This window comes from Neovison vison, chromosome 13 (genome assembly GCF_020171115.1).
Source record: "Neovison vison isolate M4711 chromosome 13, ASM_NN_V1, whole genome shotgun sequence".
Taxonomy (NCBI): domain Eukaryota; kingdom Metazoa; phylum Chordata; class Mammalia; order Carnivora; family Mustelidae; genus Neogale; species Neogale vison.
In genome coordinates this window covers 152,181,951-152,205,066 of record NC_058103.1, presented here as the reverse complement: position 1 = coordinate 152,205,066, position 23,116 = coordinate 152,181,951, and the positions used below count along the sequence as shown (strand labels likewise).

At 52.3% G+C, this 23,116-nt stretch overlaps 1 protein-coding gene across 1 annotated transcript in view; it reads right to left on the bottom strand.

Annotated features, from left to right (window-relative positions):
* The window catches only part of IREB2 (iron responsive element binding protein 2), a 42,702-nt gene extending 23,804 nt beyond the window's left edge, over window positions 1–18,898 (bottom strand). Inside the window, exons 1-5 of the mRNA XM_044231650.1 lie at window positions 18,803–18,898; window positions 17,233–17,322; window positions 3,780–3,945; window positions 2,348–2,485; window positions 1,296–1,514 (exon numbers count right to left, since the gene is read on the bottom strand). Coding sequence (XP_044087585.1) covers window positions 1,296–1,514; window positions 2,348–2,485; window positions 3,780–3,945; window positions 17,233–17,322; window positions 18,803–18,821 — 632 coding nt within the window. The 5' untranslated portion in view covers window positions 18,822–18,898. The remainder of the gene's footprint in view (window positions 1–1,295; window positions 1,515–2,347; window positions 2,486–3,779; window positions 3,946–17,232; window positions 17,323–18,802) is intronic.
* Window positions 18,899–23,116: the final 4,218 nt, after the last annotated feature.

The window sequence follows — 23,116 nt, the reverse complement described above, 5'->3', positions numbered from 1 at the left end:
CGGTGCCCACTTCCTCCCTATCCATTCCTCGTCTGGGTCTATACCTGATGCTGCACCAAGGCCCTGTGGCGCCACAGAGACCTACTGTCTCCCTACAGACAGAGACCACAGGCCAACCCATCCAAATTCTTTGTAATCTGGAGTCAAAACTGAGGGAAAATGTTATACCAGATTGTATTTTTAATTAAAAATACACCATCTTCGCACTTCACACCCTGCCGGTCATGAGAAGGCAACCAAAAAATCCCTCGAGGGTGTCTGAATCAGTAAGACCTTTCCAGGAAGTTAATTTCTGCGTAAGAAGGGATGCTCATCTCAAACATCCACACGCACCTAACAACAGGACAGCTAGGCACAGGAACAAGGGCTGCTTACATAAAACTGTCCTCATCTGATGCCGAGGAACCCACACATTATACTGAGTTCCCAGAACGGAAAAGCGTGTGAGGTCACTACAACCGGAGGCCTCCCAGAAACACCGAGCCCCCAACTGTACAACCACAGAGAATCTGAAAGAACCAGTTTACAGACATATGAATTAATGTATCATGGGCTCTCAGGATAAGATATGCATGGGTATTATTCTTAGCTATCCTAAATTTCACATGTGTTACATTTTTTTAATTTGAAGAAGTAGGTCATTTTCTTACTAAATTTAAAAAACTTTTGCCAGTCTACAGACAGCGGGGTAAACAACATAATTCTTAAAAATAACAGAATCTGGAAACTTTATAGCATACAAAAATTCAAGTATAGAATTTTTTTTTTTTAAACTACTTATTGGCAAATTTTACCAACTCCCAAGAAGAGAATTCTTTCCTGGGCAGGTTCACTGCTTCCCATAGCACCATACAGGCAATGGTAAGTGGCTTTTTACCATTATAATATTCTTAATATCAAGCTCTCCATGCAACTGGAAAAAACAAGAATTCTAGTAGGAGAAAAAAGCTAAAACTATAAAGTTTTATAGGGAATTCATAAAAGCAATATGAATGAATAAAGAACATGTGAATGGTACAGATTCACTAAAACAAAAAACTCAGAGTTTAAGATGAGATCCCATTTTTCTGCCTACGTTAGTCATAAAAATGAAATATATCACAGGAAAATCTGAAGAAATTTCTTCCCATGGAACAGAAATCGGTGTGGGATTCAGACACTACCATCTCAACCAGCCTCGTTGGGGATGGGAGAAGCCTACATCAGAGCAACCAGGAGGGGAAGGGAAAAGGTGGGACTTCTGTAATTGAAAAATAACCCAGCACTAGTCAGTTATTTTTTTTAAAATTCCATACTCAGGCACTGGTTGCAAATGAAAAGGACAGAGAATGGGTGTGTTCTCAATCTGCGAAGAAAATCTTCCTGAGTTTCGGCCCGGCTCTCCAGACTCGCACGGTCCCCGGCAGGTGGTCTGGCCTCTACAGGGAAGCTTCTTGGGCTGCGCTCGGAGCGGAGAGAGCTTTCCTGCTTTCTGTAGGTCGCCACCTCCAGGATTCGGAGCATTCTGTATTGCACTAGCATTCCAGAAAAGGAAACAGAATACGACCATTTAAAAGTGACACAAAGTTAGCTTCTCAAAAAACACACACATGGCAATGTTATCTGGAACTAAGTAAATGTTCAAACGTTAATATAGCATTTAACTCGGGTTTCAAAAGCGAGTCCCAGATCACAAAAAAAAACCAGAAATAGGTGACTTAAATTTACAGAGATGAAAACACAATTCTACATGCCTAAGAAAATAATTTTCATGTACTTCCAGGACAATTTAAATGACGCTTAGCAAGCACCCAAGTGGGTTTTTTTCCCATATAACAACTTAAAAGCAGCCCAGAGCCACAGGGCTAACTAATCTGGAGGGCAAAAGACTTGCAGGCTGGGATAATCATCTTGGTCTGTGCCAAAAGGGAGAACTAGGTCTTCTCCAGTCTGAACTTGGTCACAGGGACGTTTAAATAGAGGATGTGGAAAAACAGTTTTAGTAAGCACTGTGGTTTTTACCACCGATTAAAGACATTCATGGCTCCCTCCTATCTTCAGATTCTCTCTTGAAGACACGTAGGTTAAAAAAACAAAAGATAATGAACAAGAATTCACTCCACAAAGCAGGTTCTAGGCTCACTCATTTTTACCAAAAATGCAGCAGAAATCTAATACCATTCTAAACTGAGGCTCCGTTAAACTCATCAGTACATAAACTTCACAGGCTCTTCTTCTAGATCAGTGTGCACTGACCGCCACAGCCTTCACTCAGGCACAAACTGGCTCTAACCCCTTTCCCCTAACCAGGGGGCTGGCTGCCGGCTACCCCGCACAGCTGACTCCACAAAGATCTGTGCTCACTCACCATTTACTGAAGTCGATCTGTAAAGAATGGTCAACTGTGAGATCCGTCGGACGGGCAGGGTGAACTTTTCTCGGGTCACCTCCAAGAATTTTTACTGCCTCCCTCATAGCAGCAAAATCCACCATTGCTGGTATTCCACTGACAAATAAAAAATGATGAAAATTATGGTCTAAATGGTACTTTCATATGCTCAAATAATTAACATACACTGATTCATTTTTATATCTAAATGTATCCCTTTCTAGTTCAAACTTGTGTTAGATTATGCACTTGTTATCCAAAGTTCATGTATCCTGGTTTCATGAGAATCAGCATCAATGTTTCTGAGAACTTGAGCACCACAAATAACACAAGAGAGGACTTTTAGAGGCAAAAGAAAACTTCCAGAGACCTGTCTGTGGAATTCTTTCCCTGTCTTAACCTTCATGAGATCCCCGCTCCCTCCCAGAGCCTTCTCAGGACCCGGAGCTCCTGGCTAGATGTAGCCGCCTCCAGAAACCTGTGGCCCCACTGAACACACAGGCGTGAGCAGGCAAGCTGCGGCCCCGAATGCTATCTTAAGTGCTCTCACAGCACGCACACGGGGTGTAAAGAGAGTGGCGTACAAACCAGATTTGAGGGGCGAGGGGGAGGCTCTTATTTATCTAGCTAACTCAGGGTTTTATTCTAAGTGTGATGGATGTCCACCGGCATACGGGGAAATGAGAGGACCCTGGTTAACATTTTTAATTAAGTCACATGATCTACCGTGAAAAGACAACCACAGACAGTAAGAGTGCAAGCAGGGGCACTGGCTGGAGACACTAACAGTTGAGCAACGGTCCCGGGAGGGCACCGGGGCCAGCACTGGGACAGGGGCGGAAAACTCTAAGAGGTCTGTGGGCTCAGGACATGTCGCAGAGGTAGAGTCCACAAAACTTGTGGACAGAATGGATTAGGAAGGAGGGAAAGAGAGGAGTCGGGCATCTCCTGTGATGGGGGAGACGAAAGGGACAGTACAGCAGCTGCGCAGAGAGGGTCTGCCTAAGTCTGAGAAACCCACTCACTCACTGGAGACAACAAGGAGGGAGAGTTCGGCAAAAGCAGGTTTTCAATAAAGAGTGCAAGAAACAAGCACCTCACTTGTACTGAATTGCTTTAGTTTAGAAAGAGCTGTTCTTGTTATGTTCTATTAGTAAGCGTACAGCACATCACTGGTTTCTGATGCAGTGCTCCAAGATTCACTGTCCGCATATTACACCCAATGCTCCAAGCGATCCGTGCCCTCCTTAAACCCACCACCCGGCTCACCCAGCCCCCACCCCCCACCTCTAAAACCCTCAGTTTGTTTCTCAGGACAATTCTTTAAATTTATAGACTAATCTTCAGAATTACAAACGGAGCCAACCACCAGGGACTCTGAATTTTATGAAGGAAACACTCTACCACTCACGTAAAATCTTGAAGAAGAACACGGGCAGGAAAAAAGGGCACTTCGACATTGCTTTGTTTGGTTTTCCAGTCTAAAATGTTCATGACATCTTCCTTTTTCATTAAAAAACCATCACAGTTCCGCACAGCAGCTTCCAACAGGACCCGTATTGAGTAAGGCAGAACATCTGAGTCAGAGACAGTATTACTATTAATAGGGGAATAGTCTTAACTGCATACTATAAAAATCGCAAGAGCAAAAACTTAGATAAATACAGGGATGCTCCGTTTACTCAGTTGCAGTAAACACAGAGGAAAACACCGTTTATGTTAATACCAGGTTCACTTTAAATCTGAATTTCCCATATATCAGTCAAGGTGCTAAAAAAGCAGATTAAACATTTGTGAAAGAGCTGCACATTTCTGAAATAGGCACGTGAGACTGACCAATACTCAATATTCAGGGAAGACACAGAAAATCTGAATTAAATATAGTAATGAAAACATTCCTGAACTGTACAGAAGTCTGTAATAAATTTCAATAAATTTTAAAGATTGCCATCGAAAGTGGTTAGTTTAAATCAGGGTGCTTATTGGAGTCAAAATCACTTCATGCTAATTGTCACTCACCCTGGAGTTCTCGTTTAAGTATATCAGAGACACAGACTCCAAGGCCCTCAAGCTTTCAATCACACCCACGTCTCACACCAGATTTGAGACTGAGTCAGTGCGGGCCCGGCTGCATGAGCCCTGGCGGTCCACACAGCCGCCCCTGCCGCTGCTGTCTAAAGGGACGAAGATGTCTGCATGTCGGTTAGGAATGGTCTCCAGAACATACCACTCTGAGAAAACGCTGTGCAAAACAATGTTCACAGCGCCCTACCATTTCAGTAAGAAAAGGCATTTAAGAAAGTATAAAAACACACATATGGTATAACAATTATAAAGTTTTAAGTTATATATTAAATACATATTTTAATTTTACTATCTTTAAGATATTACTTGAAGATACTACCAGAACTTTTAAAAATATTAGAAACGTATTAAATGGAAAGCAACATATGTTTTGTCTCCAGAAAGAACAATGGAAGGACAAACTGAAAAGTCCGTATCTACTCCCACAACATTTTGGCTATTACCTCCCTAGCAAGACATGTAAAAAGGACAAAAAGTACCACAAAGAAAACTACGTTCAGGTATCAGCACAGAGAGTGCAGCCTGAAGTTGCCCTACACGAGGGAAGGCAGGCAAAAAGCACTTGTGTTACTGTGGCTAGAAACCAGGATTTTTTTTTTTAAGATTTTATTATTTATTTGACAGGCAGAGATCACAAGCAGGCAGAGAGGCAGACAGAGAGAGAGAGGGAAGCAGGTTCCCCGCTGAGCAGAGAGCCGGACGCGGGACTCGATCCCGGGACCCTGGGATCACGACCTGAGCTGACGGCAGCGGCTTTAACCCACTGAGCCCCCCAGGCGCCCCGGAAACCAGGGCTTTTAAGGGTAATGATGCAAAAGCGTAAAATCAGAGCAGCTAACTTAAAAACAAAAAAACCCTCCATTTCAATTGGAATCATAGGTACACACTTGTGATTCATTTTCTCCTTCTAAAAACGTGTTCCCGGCGCTGTTCCGTGAAAAGGCCCCGAAGATGACGACCCGCCAGTACGGCCCGGCCTGTCCAGCTGCTGTGGCGCCAACCACGGGAGGAACCCGCGGAGTTCCCGAGTCCCTCCCTCCTCTGGGCCATCCCGCGCCAGAACCCGACGGGAACGCGGCGGGTCCGCGGGAGCATCGGAGTCGCTGACGCTTCAAACACAGCAGCCCTTAGGCCGCGAGGACGCTGGAAACCCCTTCGGCGACGGCCACCGCTCCTCGAGCAAGTCCGGACCCTGGAGACTCACACGGGAAACACCGGTCCGTAACCTCGTCCTTCCTCATTTCAAGGACCCGAAGAGCAAGTTCCCCTCACAGAGGCGCGGAAGCGGGAGACAGAGGAGGGAGGCGTCGCTCGCATCTGCCGCAGGCGGGACCCGACGGAAAGGGCCTTGGGCGGCGCTGGAACGTTCGGCGAGACGGGACCGCGCGGAGCCGACGCGGAGCCGCCGACGCCCGGACGGGAGAGACGGCACCGCTCGGAGGCACGGGAAGAGCCGAGCCCGCCGGCGGGGTCCTCGCGGACACGCACCTGCGGACCCCGCACGCTGAGGCAGCCGCCCCCGCCCCCGTCCCCCGCCCCCGGGGCAGCGCGGCACGAAGAGGACCCGCCGAGGAGCGAGCGAGCGCGGGGCTGCGCGGACACCAGAGCGGCACCGAGAAAGCGGCGAGGGGCGCGCGCCGGCCGCCCGGGACGCGGAGCCGGAGTCGCCACCGGCCTGTGCGAACCGCTGGAGGCGACAGCAAGTCTGACCACGGGCCGCGTTCCACGGCACGGGGGAGTCGCCGCTGACTGTCGCGGCGGTAAGGGCGGCGCGCACGTCGCACACCCGTCGCACACCGGCCGCCGCGTCCAGCGAACACAAGGTGGGTCGGGACTCCGTCGGCGCGGCTGGGGCTGACGTCTACCTCCCAGGAGTTAAGGGCGGACCAAGTTCTAGGTGAGGAGACCAAAGGCCCCGCAGCCACACACCGCACTGACCGCCTGTCCCCGCCACGCACCACAGGCGCGACCCGAGAGCGGCCGAGGCCGGGTCGTGCTCTCGCCCGCAACACGGGCCGCAGGCGCCGAGCCGCGCCGCGAGTCTCCGGGACCGTAAGAGCCGGCGCGGGCGCGAGCTCTCGGCCTCCGCGGTCAGCGCCCCGGCCCCGGCCCCGACGCGGCGAACCGCGGGCGGCGAACCGAGGACGGAAACTGTCCCGGACGCAAACCCACGGGCCGGCTTTCTCGAAGTTAACCGTCTGGAAACACGCTGACGCGAATATTTTTTGCTTAAAGATCTTCACAAAAGGCACTTACTCAAACTTCTAATAAAATACGGCAAACCGGGCAATTCTGTCCGCTCGCTCCTGAGACCCGCGGAGAAGAGTAACGAAAGGACGTCACACAGCCACAAGTACGACAGAGACAAACCCCACCAAGAGGCTCTGGCCGACAGCACGGGCACGACGGCGCCCACGGGGGGGGGGGGGGCGACCGGAGGCGCCGACCGGGACGCGGGGCAGCCCGGCCTGCGGGGGGGAGCGGCGCGGAGCCGAGCGGCCACGGAGCGAAGCCTCCCAAACTCCAGGGGGACCGTTTCCAGCCGAGAGAGCTCTGGCCACGGGCATCCCGAGTGGCTCAGCAAGGCGTCCGACAGCGCGGGCGCCACGGGAGCGAGGCGGGGCGGAGACACGCGTGGGGACGCGGGACGGAAGACGCGCCGCCCCACCCGGTTCTGCCGGGCCTCGCGGCCTTCTTCGGGGCCGGGGCTCCTGCTTCCGTCATCACCTTAGTGGTCCCGCGGGCTTTGAACTCCGTCCCCCAGAAGTTCAGGATCCCCCGGAAGTTCAGGATCCCCCAGAAGCTCAGGATCCCCCGGAAGTTCAGGATCCCCCGGAAGTTCAGGATCCCCCAGAAGTTCAGGATCCCCCAGAAGTTCAGGATCCCCCGGAACTTCAGGATCCCCCGGAAGTTCAGGATCGCACGCAAGAGCGCGTGGGCGGGAACCGGCCGGCCAGTCACCGAGACGCGCGAAGCCGCACGTGTGGCTCGCTCAGCCATAAGCACCCGCCGCCAAATGCGAGGCGCGAGGCCTCCGCACCTCCCACCGCCCTCCCCACCCCGCTTCGCGCATGCGCCCATTCTCTCTCTCGCTGGCGCGCTCGCGGTCCGGACGCCAGGCCCTGGGCTCACGACGCGAGGCGGAGGCAGACACTTCACCGAGGAGCGAACCCCGCGGCGATCCCCCTCCAGGCCGCTAAGGATAGCAAGGGACCTGCGAGGGGTTAGCAGTCTGGGCGCTCTCCCCGCCCCGTGGCCCGTCCCGCCCCGGGGGCATTCAGAGCAGCAGCGCTCCCCGTCCGCCCCCACCGCCGGAAGCCGCCTGCGGTCTCCGGCTGGGGGCCCGGGGGCGTCCGGCTACCCTCCCCGAGCGCGTCCACGCCGCGGCGAGGGCCCGCGCTCAGGCCCTGCTCCTGCGGGAGAGCAGCGCAGCGCACACCCCCACCCTGCCCACCCCCGCCCCGCGGAGGCCGGGGGGCCGCGCCGCGGGGATCACCCCTCCGGAGTCTGCGCGCGAGTCAGCGCTGGCTGTCGCTGTCGCTGGGCGGGCTGCTCCGACGGACGCCCCGGGTCACACGGCGGGGTCACACGGCCAAGCGCGCGCCCACCTTCCCCAGCGGCCGCCCCACGGCGGCGCGCGAGGCTCCCAGTCGGCTGCCGGCCCGCGGCTGGGACAGTCACTGCGGGTTCCCCGGCGCTGACCCGTGGAGGAGGAGGGAGGAAAAGGAACCCACGACCCCGGAGACACCGCGGCCAGCGTGAACACGGAGCCGCCTCAGCAGGGCCTCTCTGTGCCTTCCCCGCGCTCCCCACACCGCGGCTCCCCTCCCGAGACACCGCCCGACCTCCTGCTCCTCCGCCGGCGCCCACGAGCCCGGCCCGGGAGCCTCTCCTTCCCCATCTGAGAAGGCAGCGGTGGCCCTACCGAGTGCCCACCTCGGAAGGCGCTCGGCGTTCCCCCGCTGCTGGCACCTGGCAGGACGCGGAGTCGCCCGCCAGCCTCTCGCGCCGCCACAGCCCTGCCCCGGCTCCCCGGGCGGCGGCCTCCAGCCCCAGGGAGAGGCGCAGGGCCGCGACTTCCTTCTGAGGCTCGGGACAAGGTTTTCTGAGAATCACCCTCTTCTCGAAGTCCGTTCTCCGGACTTCCACTCACTGTTCTGTCCGTGACACGAACCTGATCTCTAGCCTTAAAACCCCAGTGACCCCCCCTCTGCACGCGCCAAGAGAGCCGGCCATTCCGGCCCTTGTCAGGCTCTTTCCTCCCAGCGCCCTCACCAGCCACTTCAGATGGGCGGTGGAAGACCATGTTCCCCGTCTCCCACCGCACAGTTCAGCATGACCTGCAAGCACAGTAACTGCCTTTGTTCCAGAATATTCTTCAAAGTTAATACAGTGAAGGGCCTTGAAGATACGGACAGCATCTCCTTCTCGAGAAAAGGCAAGCATACCTACCGTCCATTATGAAAGATTTGGGTCCCCTTAATCTGAGCTCCTTTCCTGTAACACAACCACTGTGCGTGTTACACGCACTATCTGGCCCTCTTCAAACTCACCAGGAGAAACGGGGGCCTGGGAAACCGACAGAAATGCCGGTACTGCTTTGCTGTGGGTAATAAACCATCCACTGTCTCTGATCGAGTCTCCCGGCTACTGCCCAGCTACTGCCCACACCTATGAAACTAAGTCCGGCTACTTTGTTAACTTGCAAGGAGAGGAAAATTCAAGATCCTTTACGCCCGTCTACCTCCAGTTTGCTGGAGTCCGTAATACTTTCTGGCAGCCCTGTTTTGGCTTCCTAGCCAGCCTCTACTCCTCTGCCTATCTTGATTTTTGTGATTTTTAAAGTAAGCTCTATGCCCAACATGGAGCTTGAACTCACAACCCTGAGAACAAGAGTCACATGCTCTACCGACTGATCCAGCCAGGCCTCCTCTGCCTGCTCCTCAATCGTCAGAGTTCCTGAGACTTCACAGCTAGCTCACTTCTTTTCTCACCATACTGCTCCCCTCAAGAGTCTTCATCATTCCTGTGGCCTCAAAAGACTGTACCAATGATCTCAAAACCGTCCTTTACAGTCTGGGTCTTCTGGGCTCCAGAACCACAGTCTTTGAATACAGCTGTGTTCCCAAACTCGCCAGTACCTAAACAGATCCCTGTGACATCCCCCGCCCACCCCACATACCGTCTCCTCTGGTGTCCCCTAGCTCAGTGACCAGCAGCAGCGCCCCCGCAAGGCGCACGCCATCACAACTAGGCAGCGTCCTTGACACCAGTCACACATCTTTTGAATCTGTCCACTTCTATTGCTACCCCCAAATCTTGCCCATCCACCACAGCATTTCTCACCCAGATCCTCTTGCTTGCCTTCCGCCTCCATGCTTACCCCATGCCAGTGGTCTCTGGACTCCAGAAGGCCCCTAAAATTCTTTTCAGAACCTGCAAAGTCAACTCAGACATTATGTGCTTTGTCACCCCTTTGACACACGCACTGATGGCACCAGAACAACAGTGGGTGCACAGCTGGCGTCCCAGCAGAGCTCAAGGCAGTGGGACCAACCTGTCCTCATGCTCATCGCCTGCTCGTTTTCGCACAAAATACCTGCCTCATTAAGAACGTCTGTGATGAAGCAGAAAAGGTGTTCATTTTAGTTAAGTCTCAACTACTGACATCAAACCTTCATTTTCTGTGTGACGATGAGATGGACAGTATGTGCAATAGCCCGTCTCTCAAACCAGAGTATGAATGCCTAAGGAAAACACTTGTGTGATGGTTTGAACTGGAAGCTAAATTAGCTACTTCTCCCAAAGAACACCATTTCCACTGGAAAGAACGGACAGACCACATTTACTCAACCAGAGGTACTTGGCAGATACTCGCTCAAAACAAAATAAGCCTGTCTGTTCGTGACCTCGTCCCACCATCATCTGCTCATTACATTCACTGAAGGTCGTCGAGGAATAAAGGTTCGCTGAGTTATTCAGATCTTCTGATGTGCACACACTTCATGACGCAACACATAAAAAGTACACACACACGTTAGTGTCACAACAGCCCACCCAACCTGAGAACCAGCCTCCACGTAATGAGCCGCACACTCGGAAGGACTTCCACCCATGCTTGTACATGGACCAAGACACTCCTGCGCAGAAAGCCGTGTCTTGCCAGCTTCTGGACTTCCTCTGCGAGCCCCCATGTGGCCTGGGCATCCTGAAGGGTGACTGCCCGGCCAGCTCAATCTCAGCGCTGGCTGCTGCTTCCCTAAGTCCCTTGCCTGCACTCCAGGGGGGGGCCTCCCACCTGCCCCAGCAACCCCAGGCCCGCTCCAGCATGGCCACACAGCAAACTTCTGGGTATCCTGGGGCTGAACCGCCCTTCTCCAATGAGGTCTGCACCCTTTTCAAGCTGGTCCCTCCTTGGGTGCTCTCCATCAGCCCTACAGTACCATATGCAAATGCTCTTCTATCACGGTTCATAATGATGTACATTAAAGTCCCCCATCCCGTCTCCTGATTGGCCCAGACTGCTGTGTCGTAACAAAGCGCGGTACCTGCGTAGTCGCCACCATGTCCGCACTACTACACTGTGTGCTTTCTCGAGCACAGAGATGCTCTCTCAGCCATCTCACATTTGCCAGAAACGTTGAGTACCCAGTATTTGTCAACTGAACAAATTAAACAGTGTTGCTGAGAGACCTGTGCACCAAATAGAGAAGCAGACTGGGTAATTCTGCCTCTTCTAACCAGAAGTTCCTAGAATTCCATCCTTAAAGGACAGGTAATGAACAACACATGGGAACCATGACAAATGGGTAATTTAAACTAGCAAAAGTAGGTAATTTGTGTTATCACACTTCTGAAATGAGCTGATAACAAATGATATCCTTGTGATCGACTAGCGGAAGATCCCACAGGTGGCTCAGACTCTGAGAAAAGACGCTGAGGTCTACTATGTGACATAGCACAACCAGGCCCAAGGGACCGCAGAGCCACCCATTCAAGGCTAACCGGCTGCTGCTGCAATCAGGCGGTACAGCTCACCTCCTAGTGTGGGGATCACACTGCTGGTCTGCAGACTATGCTTGTCCCATAGCGTTTTAACATTTTAAGTTTAATTTCCAGCATGGAAAAACCATAACTTTTTCATATGAAAATCCAAATTTCTGGCTTCTTAAAATAAGTTTGAAAAAATGTTACAACACCAGCCTCCCACTTCTGCCCCTTCATACATGCCACCATCCCCACCAGGATGGCCGACTTGTCGCGGTGGCACTGTCCGTGGTCCCCGCAAGCACGGGCACGCAGCCTCCACCAACGGTCCACAAGCACCCCCTTAAGGATCAGTGGGACGTTCGAGATTCTCCTCCACCACGGAGATGGTTAAGGTACAGGTAGCGGGACCTTGTTTAAGCAGACAGTGACAGAACCGGTTACAGCACGGACAGAGTCAGTACTCCACGCCGGCACCTCTCTGACTCCCGCTCTCAAGCTGGGAAACAATGGTGTGGAGTAGGGAAATCGAGCACTGGTCTGCAAGCAGAAGACAGAGGGCTCTAAGAACAAATTTCATTTACAAGATAATGTGATGCTGGGCTAGTTACTTAACTGTTAGAATCATTTTTCCCATGTGTAAAAAGGGGAGATAAAACCATCTTTTCTGCCCACCACAAAGCAATATTATGAAGATGTGCAGACCATGTAAAAGGGTTTTGTTCATTTTGCACACATGAAAATTCCACGTTTAAACAGGTGCAGAAATTACCCAAAGGAGACAGCAACATGAACTGGCTGAGAGCTGGGCCCGGAGACAATAAGTGGGATGGAAGACACACCAGGGTAAGGAAGTGGTAAAAGTCACGAACACTCAAGGCTTGCCTAAAGCCCCAAGGAGGGCAGCTCTGGAGTCCAGACTGAGAGACAGGGCCAGGACCGTGGGCAAGCACCTGCTGGAGGAGCTACAGAGTGAACCTAGAAACGCAGGTCAAGGCCAGGGGCCTGAAGAAAAGATTAACAAAGTGTTCCAGAAGGTCTCGTAACCCCCTCAGATCTGGCCACAGGATTAACTCACGCCCACATCAGATCAGAGTCCAGGTTTCATTTCTGTCTCTAACTAGTACCAAGCCAGATAGAATAGATTTCCAATAAAGAAGTGACCTGTTTAAAAAAAAAAGAAATATTGCCACAAATAGAATGTAAAAAGACAGAAAAAAAGAAAACCAATTCCTGCTTCTTTCAGATTTTTTTCCCCACTGACAAAGGCAGAGAAGATAAGAAGAACCGTACCGTTACTGACGAGAGTGCAGAAACACCCACTCTCCCCACTCTCTCCCGGTGGGTTTGTCATATGGCAGCAGCTGCTAACCAGGAGACGCACCTCTGTGAAGCCTGTGCAAACAGCCACCCATGGAACGGACAGTCCTCTGTGTCCCATTACCTCCCTGGCTACAGCACAGAAGCCAGAGCCAATCCTGGGCAGGTCGGAGGGAAAATACAGGAGGACAATTACAGCCTCACGAGGGAAAATACAGGAGGACAATTACATTCCTCTCCCAGGAATCTACAATCAGTAAGTATGCAGACTTAACCAGCAAGGTGTTCAGAGCTAAGCCAGGGGCTGAGGCTGCCATCAGGGGACCCCGTACAGTCAGCAGGCAGGAGGCTGAGCTACAGTGCAGTGGAGGGCACAGAAAATCTGAAGCCTCGAGAGGGAAAACACAGAGCTTCCTCAATTCTGGCCCTTTTTCTGAAGAGCGAGCCACATTTCACCAGCCTGGGAGCTCAGCAGCATGACAATCTTACTTTGTTTGAGGTAGCGGGTGTCTCTTCTTGGCCACCCAAAGGGCCGAATCTAGAACGGAAAACGTCAACAAAAGCAGAGATAAAATCAACAGAACCTTGGAACAAAATGTGAAGGGTCAGTGAGTCTATGGTCATACCTGGAATAGTAGAATCATATTAGGTAAACGTAACCCTTGGAAAGGAATGCACTGTGTCAACACACCAAGCGAACTCTTTCATTGCTAACCCACCTTACAGCCCACCTGGACTGTGCCTCCAGTCCAGGGCAGAGACACAATTGGAAAACACAGAACTCTGTCCCTCCTAGCAAGGTAACCAGCAACAGACCACATTACAAGCCCAGCCAAACTAGGCTAAAGAAACAGGCAAAAAAGTCATTTCTGGCCACAACCAGTCTTAAGTGACCATGTAAGACCATGGTAAGAGCATACCCAACAGTGGCTACTCTGGGCCTTACACAAAATGAGGAAGCAGGCTGCAGAGACAGATGGGTGCAGGGCCAAGGGACAGACACCAGGCAGCCTTCAAGTGACAAGCTTAGAAACCCTGGCTTAGAAACCCTGGCTTAGAAACCCTGTCCCCACAAGCGCTGACTGTGCTTTCTGCCTGCGTCTTCGGATGTCTGGAGATTGCAACATTTTCTCCAAGTTTCTGTTCCTTATGTCAAGGGTGAAGACTGAACACACAGTACACAGTAGAAGTAGAAAAGACAAACGTTGGTGAGGGCAGGGAGAACGGCACACCTCCAACCTACCAACCCTACAGAATGACAAGCCCGCATTGAAATTGCAAGGTCACACATACAGAACAGCAGTGTGTCACCAGGGGCGAGGCCATGGTGCACCACATGGGCCGTGCGGCCGTCAGAGGCTGCCATGAAGTCGAGGTATCCCACTACCTGAACTCACGCTCCCGGACTCAGGAACCAAGCGGACTCCAGACGGCACAGGATGCCAGCGTTCCAGGACACGGAAAGATGTTCACAAGATAGCAAGTGCACAAACAAGCAAAGGTGATGAACCAACACACATCACGTGCGTTTCTGTTCAAAGTAGCACATTTACGTATAGTTGTACTTACACAACGAGACTGTTTCTGCACTGCCTGTAATGGGGTCTTTCTGCAATTCTCAACCCCCCTCTAATTCCTTATAAACAGTAAAAACACCTCTAAAAATTTAAGACTTTTTTCCAGAGCCTTCAAGTTAGGATTTGGAAAACCCAGCCTTGGCTCTGCTGGTCAGGGAGGGAGAAGACAGGGCGGCTGGGTGGAGCTGAAGGACAGACGGCAGGGGCCCCACTGCTCAGGGACAGCTAGTCTCCACAACAGGCCTCCTGACGGCAGCCCTCCACGGCTTCCCCCGCCCTCCTCACCTTCCCTTCCACCCGTTCGAGGCCTGCCCTGCACCTAACTCCCCAAGTGTGGACTGTCCTCTGTGAATCCCCTGGTCCCCGGCAGCTTGAGGCCTCACTCCTACAGAAAGCAGCTCTGACTCCCTGGGAGAATGCTGGCCCCCCCTCGGAAATAGGACTATTTTCACAGGAACAGTTACTCAACATCTGCAAGGCCGCAGTCTGTGCACTCCAAGGCCACACAGGCAGCTCTGGATCCCTAAAAAGGCCGTTTGCTGTAAGTGAAGTTGTATAAGACCAAAATGGAATCGATGTGCACAATGTGTCCACTTCTGTAAATATCCCATGAGGGCAAGCCTGGGAAGCAAAAAGATAAAACAGCAATAAAAAAGCAGCAATCAAATGATTTGTCTTGTGCCCCATGGAAAGACAGAGGAAGAGGAGGCATCCGGGGAAGGAGCCCAGACTGGTTTGTTCCTCAACTGTGCAAGCGCTTCTCTCTGCGCCATCCCCCCTAAATGCCGGAAGGCTACCCCCTCTGTCCTCTGGCCTCCGGACACTCTGGCCGCGGACGTGCAGGGCCCCTCGGGGGCTCTTCTCCCCTTGCTCCCCTTCCAGCGGCCTAGAGCTTGGGCAGGGCCTGCAGGTGCACCAGGATCTGCCACCAAAAGCATGAGACCAAAACAGACAACAAGAAGCCTGGCTCCTGGTCCTGGCCGGCCCTGTTGACCACAGTCCCAGTCTGCCAACTCCGGATTCCTGCTGCATTTGTTAACGTCGTCATTCGGAAGCCTTTCAGGTCCCTGTGCCGCAAGCATTCCTGACACGCGAGCAGGGGGCTGCCAGGAGCTCATCCCGTCTGTCTGTCCTCCCCGGGACAGGAGAGGACGGAGCACACTCTCCCCCGCTAGCAGGGAGCACACCACAGCGGGCTCCCCACCCGGCCGGCACCAGCACAGGGGCCCGAAGCCCGGCCCCAGGCAACACCCCCTGAGCACAGGACACCCCCTGAGCGTAGGTCGGCGAGGACACTCGATGTGGTCTCTCCAGAAGGGGACACACACGCTCCGCTCTAACGATAAACAAGCCAAACAACCTGCTGCTCCAGTTACTCCTCTCTCCAAGTCAGCTCTGCTTTCAAACTTTATTCCCTCAAGTAATTACTAAAAAATTGCTCTCGTAATTATTAATAAGCCTTTCATAATAACCACTCCATGAATAAAACAGGGCTTTAATCCCAGGGAAATAAAAGCCAAATCTCTGTTTTGAAAGCATTTCTATTTACAGCTGTGTTATTACCGTATTTTCCATGGTTATAAAAACCCTGGATACTCTGAAACTCAGTTATCTCTAGATGCCTATGAAAACTTATTTTCCAGAGAAAATTTAGCTTTTACATCATGAACCATTCTTAGTGCATTTTAATTATTTTTGAGTTTCCTACTGATTTTCAGAAATATAGGCCACCTTCAAGTGGGCACATCTCCACAAATGATCCACTGGAAGAACTTACACCCAATTTCTAAACTATCTGCACATATGTTCTTCTAGTATTTATTAAGCTATAAAATATGGATTAAGAATCTTCCGGGACAGCATCACTAGGTATTACAAGGAAGTAGAGCGAAATAAAAAGTCTTTCTTATGTATAAGCAATTGAGGTGCTCCCTTTTCAAAACTAACAGGAACTCATCGTTGGTGAAAAGGATGAAATTCCTGTGAATTAAAGACATGCGGCACTTACAGAAACAACCTACCTCTCTCAATATAAATGCTGGCACCTGAACATGGAAGGTAAAAACGACCTCTTTTTTATAAAAGCAACCTATTTCTAAGACAGCTTTCTTCTACAAAATATTGAAATTTTCTCACAATGTACAAGAAAAACTAGTGGCAGACTAGAATATTTAAATACATCAAAATCTACAGAAAAACCACAGAAGTAACCTCAATTAAATAGTACAAGAAAAAAGATGAAAAGAAAAGCTCCCTCCAATATGCACTGCAATAGATTTGGCATTTATTTTCCTAGTAGTTTCCCCGGAAAATCCACACAAACAAAAATCACTCTTCCAAACAGGTGTTCCCTTCATTGGCTGGTTCAGGTGCTCAACTGTCAATAAAGTCAAGACTTCCATCCAATTCCCTAGGGTTGAGCCAAGATCACTCTCCTGAGATCTCAGTGAAAGGGCTGCCCAAAGGGCGCACAGGCCAGGACACAGCATGCGCAGCCCCAGAACACCACTCCGATGAGGGCGCCCGTTGCCGACTCCTACCCACGTAGGACAGGTAAAGAATCCTGGGCTCTGTTCTCTTGAAAAGGTAAAGCATGCATGTAAGAGGTGTAGAATAGCATCAGGTTTTTTTGTTGTTGTTTTTAAACTGCACTCGTTTCTTCATGGAAAAAAATCATGGCTAAATTAACTTACATTTTTAAATGAGAAGTAAAGGGATGGACGTGCACCCTCAACCAAAAGTTGTCCTGAGGGGAGATTTTAAATTGTTAGAGGTTACTGTAGGTTTGCCTGTTACAACATGGTGAGAGTAATTTAACATTTCCTCAGTTCAGCTTAACAAATGTATTTTTATTATTACAAACTAAACAACCCTCCCCAAATTAAGCAACATTACCATACTTGGTGCCTCCAAGTCTAGCTACATTGAAGAACTTCTTACGTGAACTGTCATTCAGTGTTTCAATAAGGTATTCAAAAGCATATCCTGAAAAAAAAATTACACTTTCATTAAAAACAGCTACAAAGTACTTTAATTTAAAATGAAAAATAACTGAAAAACCCACTTTGTCCAAAAGAATTTTTTGCAGTGCTGCAAATGCTCTCTACTTGCGCTGTCCAGGACAGCCACAGGACACACATGGCTACTGAACACTTGAAATGTGGCTATAGTCACGGAAGAAGTGAATTTTAAAATTTAATTTTTATTAATTTAAATTGAATCACACATGACCAGGATCCGTGGTATTGGGCAACACAGCTCAAATTATGACTCCTGACAAACAAAAACAGGTAAAATAACTAACTCCTGAAATGTGGTAACAAAGAATACCAGGGAAGGAAAAACAAGAATGATTTAAATGATGTACAGGCCTTTTAGGAAGACAAGTCCTTAAATAACGCGAAGTACAGACAGAACAAGCTGAAAACCTGACAACTGTCAGAAGGATTGATTTTTTTAAAAATAACCGAAAGACAGATTTTTACACAGCATTCAACAACGTGGACAAAATCAAAAGGGCACCAAAACACAAAACTGAGCAGGGAAGACTACTGGTCTTAGACTGAAGCTAGAAAATATCTGGGTAAATCAAGATTCTCGCCAAGGGACCACGTCTTTCTGCTTTTGCACAGCATGAACCTGGGGGTCTCACTGGAGGGCTCCCAACGTCCTGGGGGGGGGGGCGCGGGTGGAGAACCACCTTCAGATCAGGTCTTTTGTGCAGACTCATGGCTGTGGGTGGGCAGGACCCTCCGTGAGGGCAGCGCCCTGAGCCCAGGGGAGAAGACAGGAGCACAGCCCCTCACACAGCACGAGTGTTCCCTCTCCCGTTGGGGGTGGGGGGAAGGGGGGCCGAGGGACAGAGGAGCAAGGGGCAGGAAGCGCATGGGGGAGGGAAGCAGAGGCAGGAGTGGGGCGGCAGAGGGCAGGGAGCCGACAGCAGAGGCAGGCGGTAGGAAGGGCAGGAGCGGCAAGAGAGTCGGGGGCGTGGGGAGGGGGCCAGGGGCCCGGAGGCAAAGGACCGGGAGCAGCGGGCAGGAGAAGCAGGGGGGCGGGGGGGGGACAGGAAGAGCAGGGGACCGGGGGCAGGGGAGGCAGGGGGCAGAAGAGCAGAGGACCCGGAGCAGGGGGCAGAGGGAGCAGGAGGGGCAGGGAGGTCAGGAGGGTGGGGAGACCCCCCGCCGCACGCACCGCCGGGAGCCCGCTGCCCGGAGCCCGGCCCTGACCGCCCCCACCGCGGCCCGCAGCCCGCAGCAGAGGGAGGGGCTCGGGCCGGGCGGCGAGGCCCACCAGGGGCCCGCGGGACCCCCGGCAGGGCTGCCGAGCAGCGGCGGGCCCCGCGCAGGCCCCAGGCCCGGGCGAGGCGGCGGGGGGGCCCCCAGGGAGCGCGGCCCGAGCTCGCCAGCCCCGGTCGAGCGACCCCCGGCGAGGGGAGCGAGCCGCGCGGCGCCGAGCGGGCACTGACCTGCACCGGGGGCGTCCATCTTCGGAGAGCATAGTATCCCTGCGCGGAAGGGGCCCGCGGGGGAAGGCGGGGGAGGCCGGGCGGGGAGAGGGGAGGAAGGCGGGCGGGCCGGCGGGGGAGCAGGAAGGGGCCGTCTCGCGCAAACACCGCGAGAGCCGTGGAGCCCGGGCGGCTGCGCTCGCGAGATTTCCCGCGCGGCTATCGCGAGATTTCCGGACGAGGAAACAAAGAAAGACGCGGGGCGGTGCTCGGGGGAGGGGGCGGTGCTCGGGGGAGGGGGCGGTGCTCGGGAGGGGGGCGGGGCGCTCGGGGAGGGGGCGGTGCTTGGGGGTGGGGGCGGTGCTCGGGCGGAGAGTTGCGGAGGAGTCGCGTCGCCACCCCCGGACCCTCGGCGCGGCTTCCCGGCGTTGCTCCGCCCCAGCCCCGGGCCCCGCGATCTCCCACAGCCCGGCTGCCGAGGGTCCGCGGGCGCGGGCCGAGCCGGTTCCCAGGCCTTGCCTCCCGGCAGCTTCCGCGGCCTCGGCCGATGGCCCGGTTCTTCCCTTCCCGCCCCGGAGGCTGCGCTTGCTGTGCCGGCCGCGCGGCGTCGGGGTGTCGGGAGACACTAGGGCCCCGCGCTGCGCCCCGAGCCCCGAGCCCCGGCCCGCCCCGCCCCGCCTGGGTCTCCGGCCACGCTCGTGCCGCTCCCCAGCCTGCGGCGCCGGAGCCCGGAGACGGGCGTGTCCTCCGGCGCCACGTCCACAGACACCCCGGACCCAGCGTCTCCCCAGGACACTCCCGTGTCCCCCCAGGCCCAGGAGTCCTTCCCAGATGCCTGCCTGGGCGGGCGGCAGCACGGTGCACCCGCGGCCCGAGCCCGAAACCCGCGCGTCGTCCTGGGATCCGTGCGGACCCGGTCTGCGCCCCGCCCCGTCCAGCCGGACCGCCTGCTCCCGCCGCGCTGCAGGGCTGAGACGAGCCCGGCACCGCGGACTGCGGCCTCCACTTCCCCGCGGCGATCAGACCCACCCAGCCGCACCCAGCCCCTCGGGCCTCGCTCTCGGCTCCAATGCACGAGCAAGCCCACAGGTTCCGCGAGTCCTTCGGGGCCCGCTGCCTCACACCTCTGGGTGCCCCCTTCTCCGGAGAACCTCTCTGGACAGAATCATCGCGCTCACTGTGAAAACCTCGGCCCTCTCCGGCCAACCCCGGCTCCTCCTCAGGCCCTAGTCCGGATAGCGTTTCCCACGGGAAATATTTGCTGACCTTTCCCAGCCCCAAGTCTTTGGGAAAGTGAAGACACGCTTCCCTCTCGCGCCCCTGGGTGGCTCAGTAGGTTAAGTGTCTGCCTTTGGCTCAGGTCTTGATCTCAAGGTCCTGGGACTGAGCACCCCCACCCCCCATCAGGCTCCTTCCTTGGCAACAGCCTCCTCCTCCATCTGTCTCTTACCCTGCTCCTATTCTCTCTCAAATAAATAAAATCTAAATTAAAAAAAAAAATGCTTCCCTATCCTGTATTGTAGATAACGCACTTCATTACACTTGATTGCAATTGCAGATTTACGGTATTTCGCACATTCCGGTTAGGTGTATGGGAGAGTACCCAAGGAGCAGTGGCTTAACCAATACAGACCTGTAATTACCTCCCGTGACAAAACCCACAAGAGCTGTCCCCGGGCCGCTGCCACCGTTCGCTCACACCATCAAGGATCCTGTCACCTCGTGGTTGTAGAATGACCCTGTCATGCAGAAACATAATGGTGTCCTACAACTTCCCAAAGCAGGGGGGAGCTGGTGCAGACCACCTCTCTCTTCTTAGTACTGTTTCTTAGTGTAGTCTCCATGCCCAACTTGGGACTTAAATTCACAACCTCAAGATGAAGAGTCCCACGCGCCCTGGAGCCGGCTGGGCGCCCCAGAGCATCTCTCTCCTTTGACCAACGTGACTTCCGAAGATCCTCTCCAGACCTCTCTTTGACCAGAAATCAAATCAGTCCTTCTCCACCCATCAAACCCAACACCCATTCAAGGCATGTAATTTTGGAGTGCCTCCTTTACTACCCTGGCATGAAATTCACCGATAACTTGCACAAAACAATAAAATAATCTACATGATGCCCTAACTGTAATATAAAGCAAAGACAAAAGTAACTGATTAGAAAATACTGTTACAATATATAGGACACAGGCATGTCTGTACTGCATGACGTAATGATGTCTCAGATGCTAGCATCTACTTACAGTGGCTTTACAGAACACAATATTTAATGCTTTTTCATTTACATTTGACATTTCAAAATAAGGATGAAGTATATAGTGCATAAATATATATCATGAAGGCATATATATGATAAGTGCACATACATGATATCATGCAGGCCATGGGGGGAGAGTAATAAATGTATTGATGACTCCAATGTTGGAAGTGTTGTCGCTTTTGATTTTCTGAAATAGTGAACAATTCTTGGTAAAGTGCCAAACAAAGTAAATTACAAGCTTTGCTCTTTCTACACGGTATTTGCATACCTGGAAAATTCAGTGTACATTAAAACCATACCCAAATTACTTTTATTCGTAAATGGCGTTAAGTTTTAGGCGCAGATAATTGTAAACAAATCTGTTGTTATTGCTTTTCTATTTATGAGTGTGTTCTGCACCCAGACACCTGGCAGCGTGTCCGGTGGGGGCGCTTGTCTGCTTCTTTCCTGTGTAGCTGTGCGCTGTGGAGTGCAGGCAGCCTGACGTTTGTTAACTGCGCCGAAAGTGCTCCCACACTACAGCAACGACCAAAAACACCCTCCTGTTTTCTGAATGTCTTGATTCCACTGAGAAACACTACCTTAGATCAATCGCCATGTGTCCTGGGGCTGGACTCATTATTGCCTTTAAAAAAAATAAAATAAAAAATCTAAGAACTTTAGCCGCCTGGGTGGCTCAGTGGGTGAAGCGGCAAATGTGGCACAAGCATGGGGTTAACCGAACTGTGGCCCATCCTCAGGGTGGAGGATGCTCAGCGATAAAAAGAGAGAAACCAATAGTACAGCAACCGGATGGACCTCCAGGGAAGGACATTGAAGGGGAAAAAAGCCAATTCTAAAAGGTTCTATACAGTGTGGTTCTATTAGCACAACATTCTGGAAAATGTGGAAATTACAGAAACGGAGAACAGGTGAGCGGCTGGCCAGGGGCTCAGGGAGGGCGGAGCGCAGCCTAGAAGGGAAGTGGGTGGGATCATGAAAGGGCAGCAGGAGGGACCATTGGAAATGGTCTGTATCTTCACTGTGGTCATGGTCGCATGAGTGGTAAAATCACAGAGAACTACACACACACACACACACACACACACACACACGCCTGGCAAAAGAGCAGCCTCTGAAAGGTGAAAAGATTGTATCAATGTCTACGTCCTTACTTTGCTACTGTGCTTTGTTACATCGGGGAAGACTGGGTGCAGAGCGATACAGGCTCTCTATTACTTCTTACAACAGCATTTAAATCTACAAAGATCACAAAATAAAAAGGTTTAAAAAGGGTGAATTAGAGCTCTGTGAACTTTGTTTTTTTAAGATTTTATTTATTTTATCTGTCAGAGAGAGAAAGCATGAGCAGTAGGCAGAGGGAGAAGAAGTCTCCCCGCAGAAATGAGAGCCCGATGTGGGGCTCGATCCCAGGACCTCAGGATCACCACCTGAGCCAAAGGCAGATGGTTAATCCACTGAGCCACCAGGCACCCCCAAAACTGGAGTTTTTATTAGCAAGGAAGACGAGAGAACATCGGCGAGGTTGGCAACCCCCAGTGTCTGCCACATACTGGCAGACTCTACGCTCTGGGAGGACCCATGCTGTGTCCAGCATCGAATACAGCACCGGGCGCAGAGTGGGTACCAGTTTAAAGCCTGCCCACTGGACAAAATGACCTGTTCGAGGGTGTCCATCTGGCCACACCAGAGTAAAAACAAAGGCTAATCATTTCGTTCTCCTTTTAACACTTAGAAAATGTGCATTTGGTTTTTATTTAGAAGAGAGATGAGGAGGTTCAAGAAGAAGAGCAGAGGACCTTCCCCCAAAGGCCACACACGGACCGCAATCACCTGTTGATCCTACAGGTCAGCCTTGGGAACTCCATCTCTCTGCCTAGGTCCCAGCAATTTTCCCCAACCACATCCGCATTCTTCCAAGAGATGATCTCACAATACATTTGTCTCAGGTCCCCTTCCTGCTGGGATTTTTCACCCTCGTGATACTCTGGTGCCCTTAGACGGGTGCCCTAGGCGGGCCCGTCTCTTTTTCTTCAATTAAACTTTTTATTTTGGGAAAAAAGTTCAAGGGAACAAA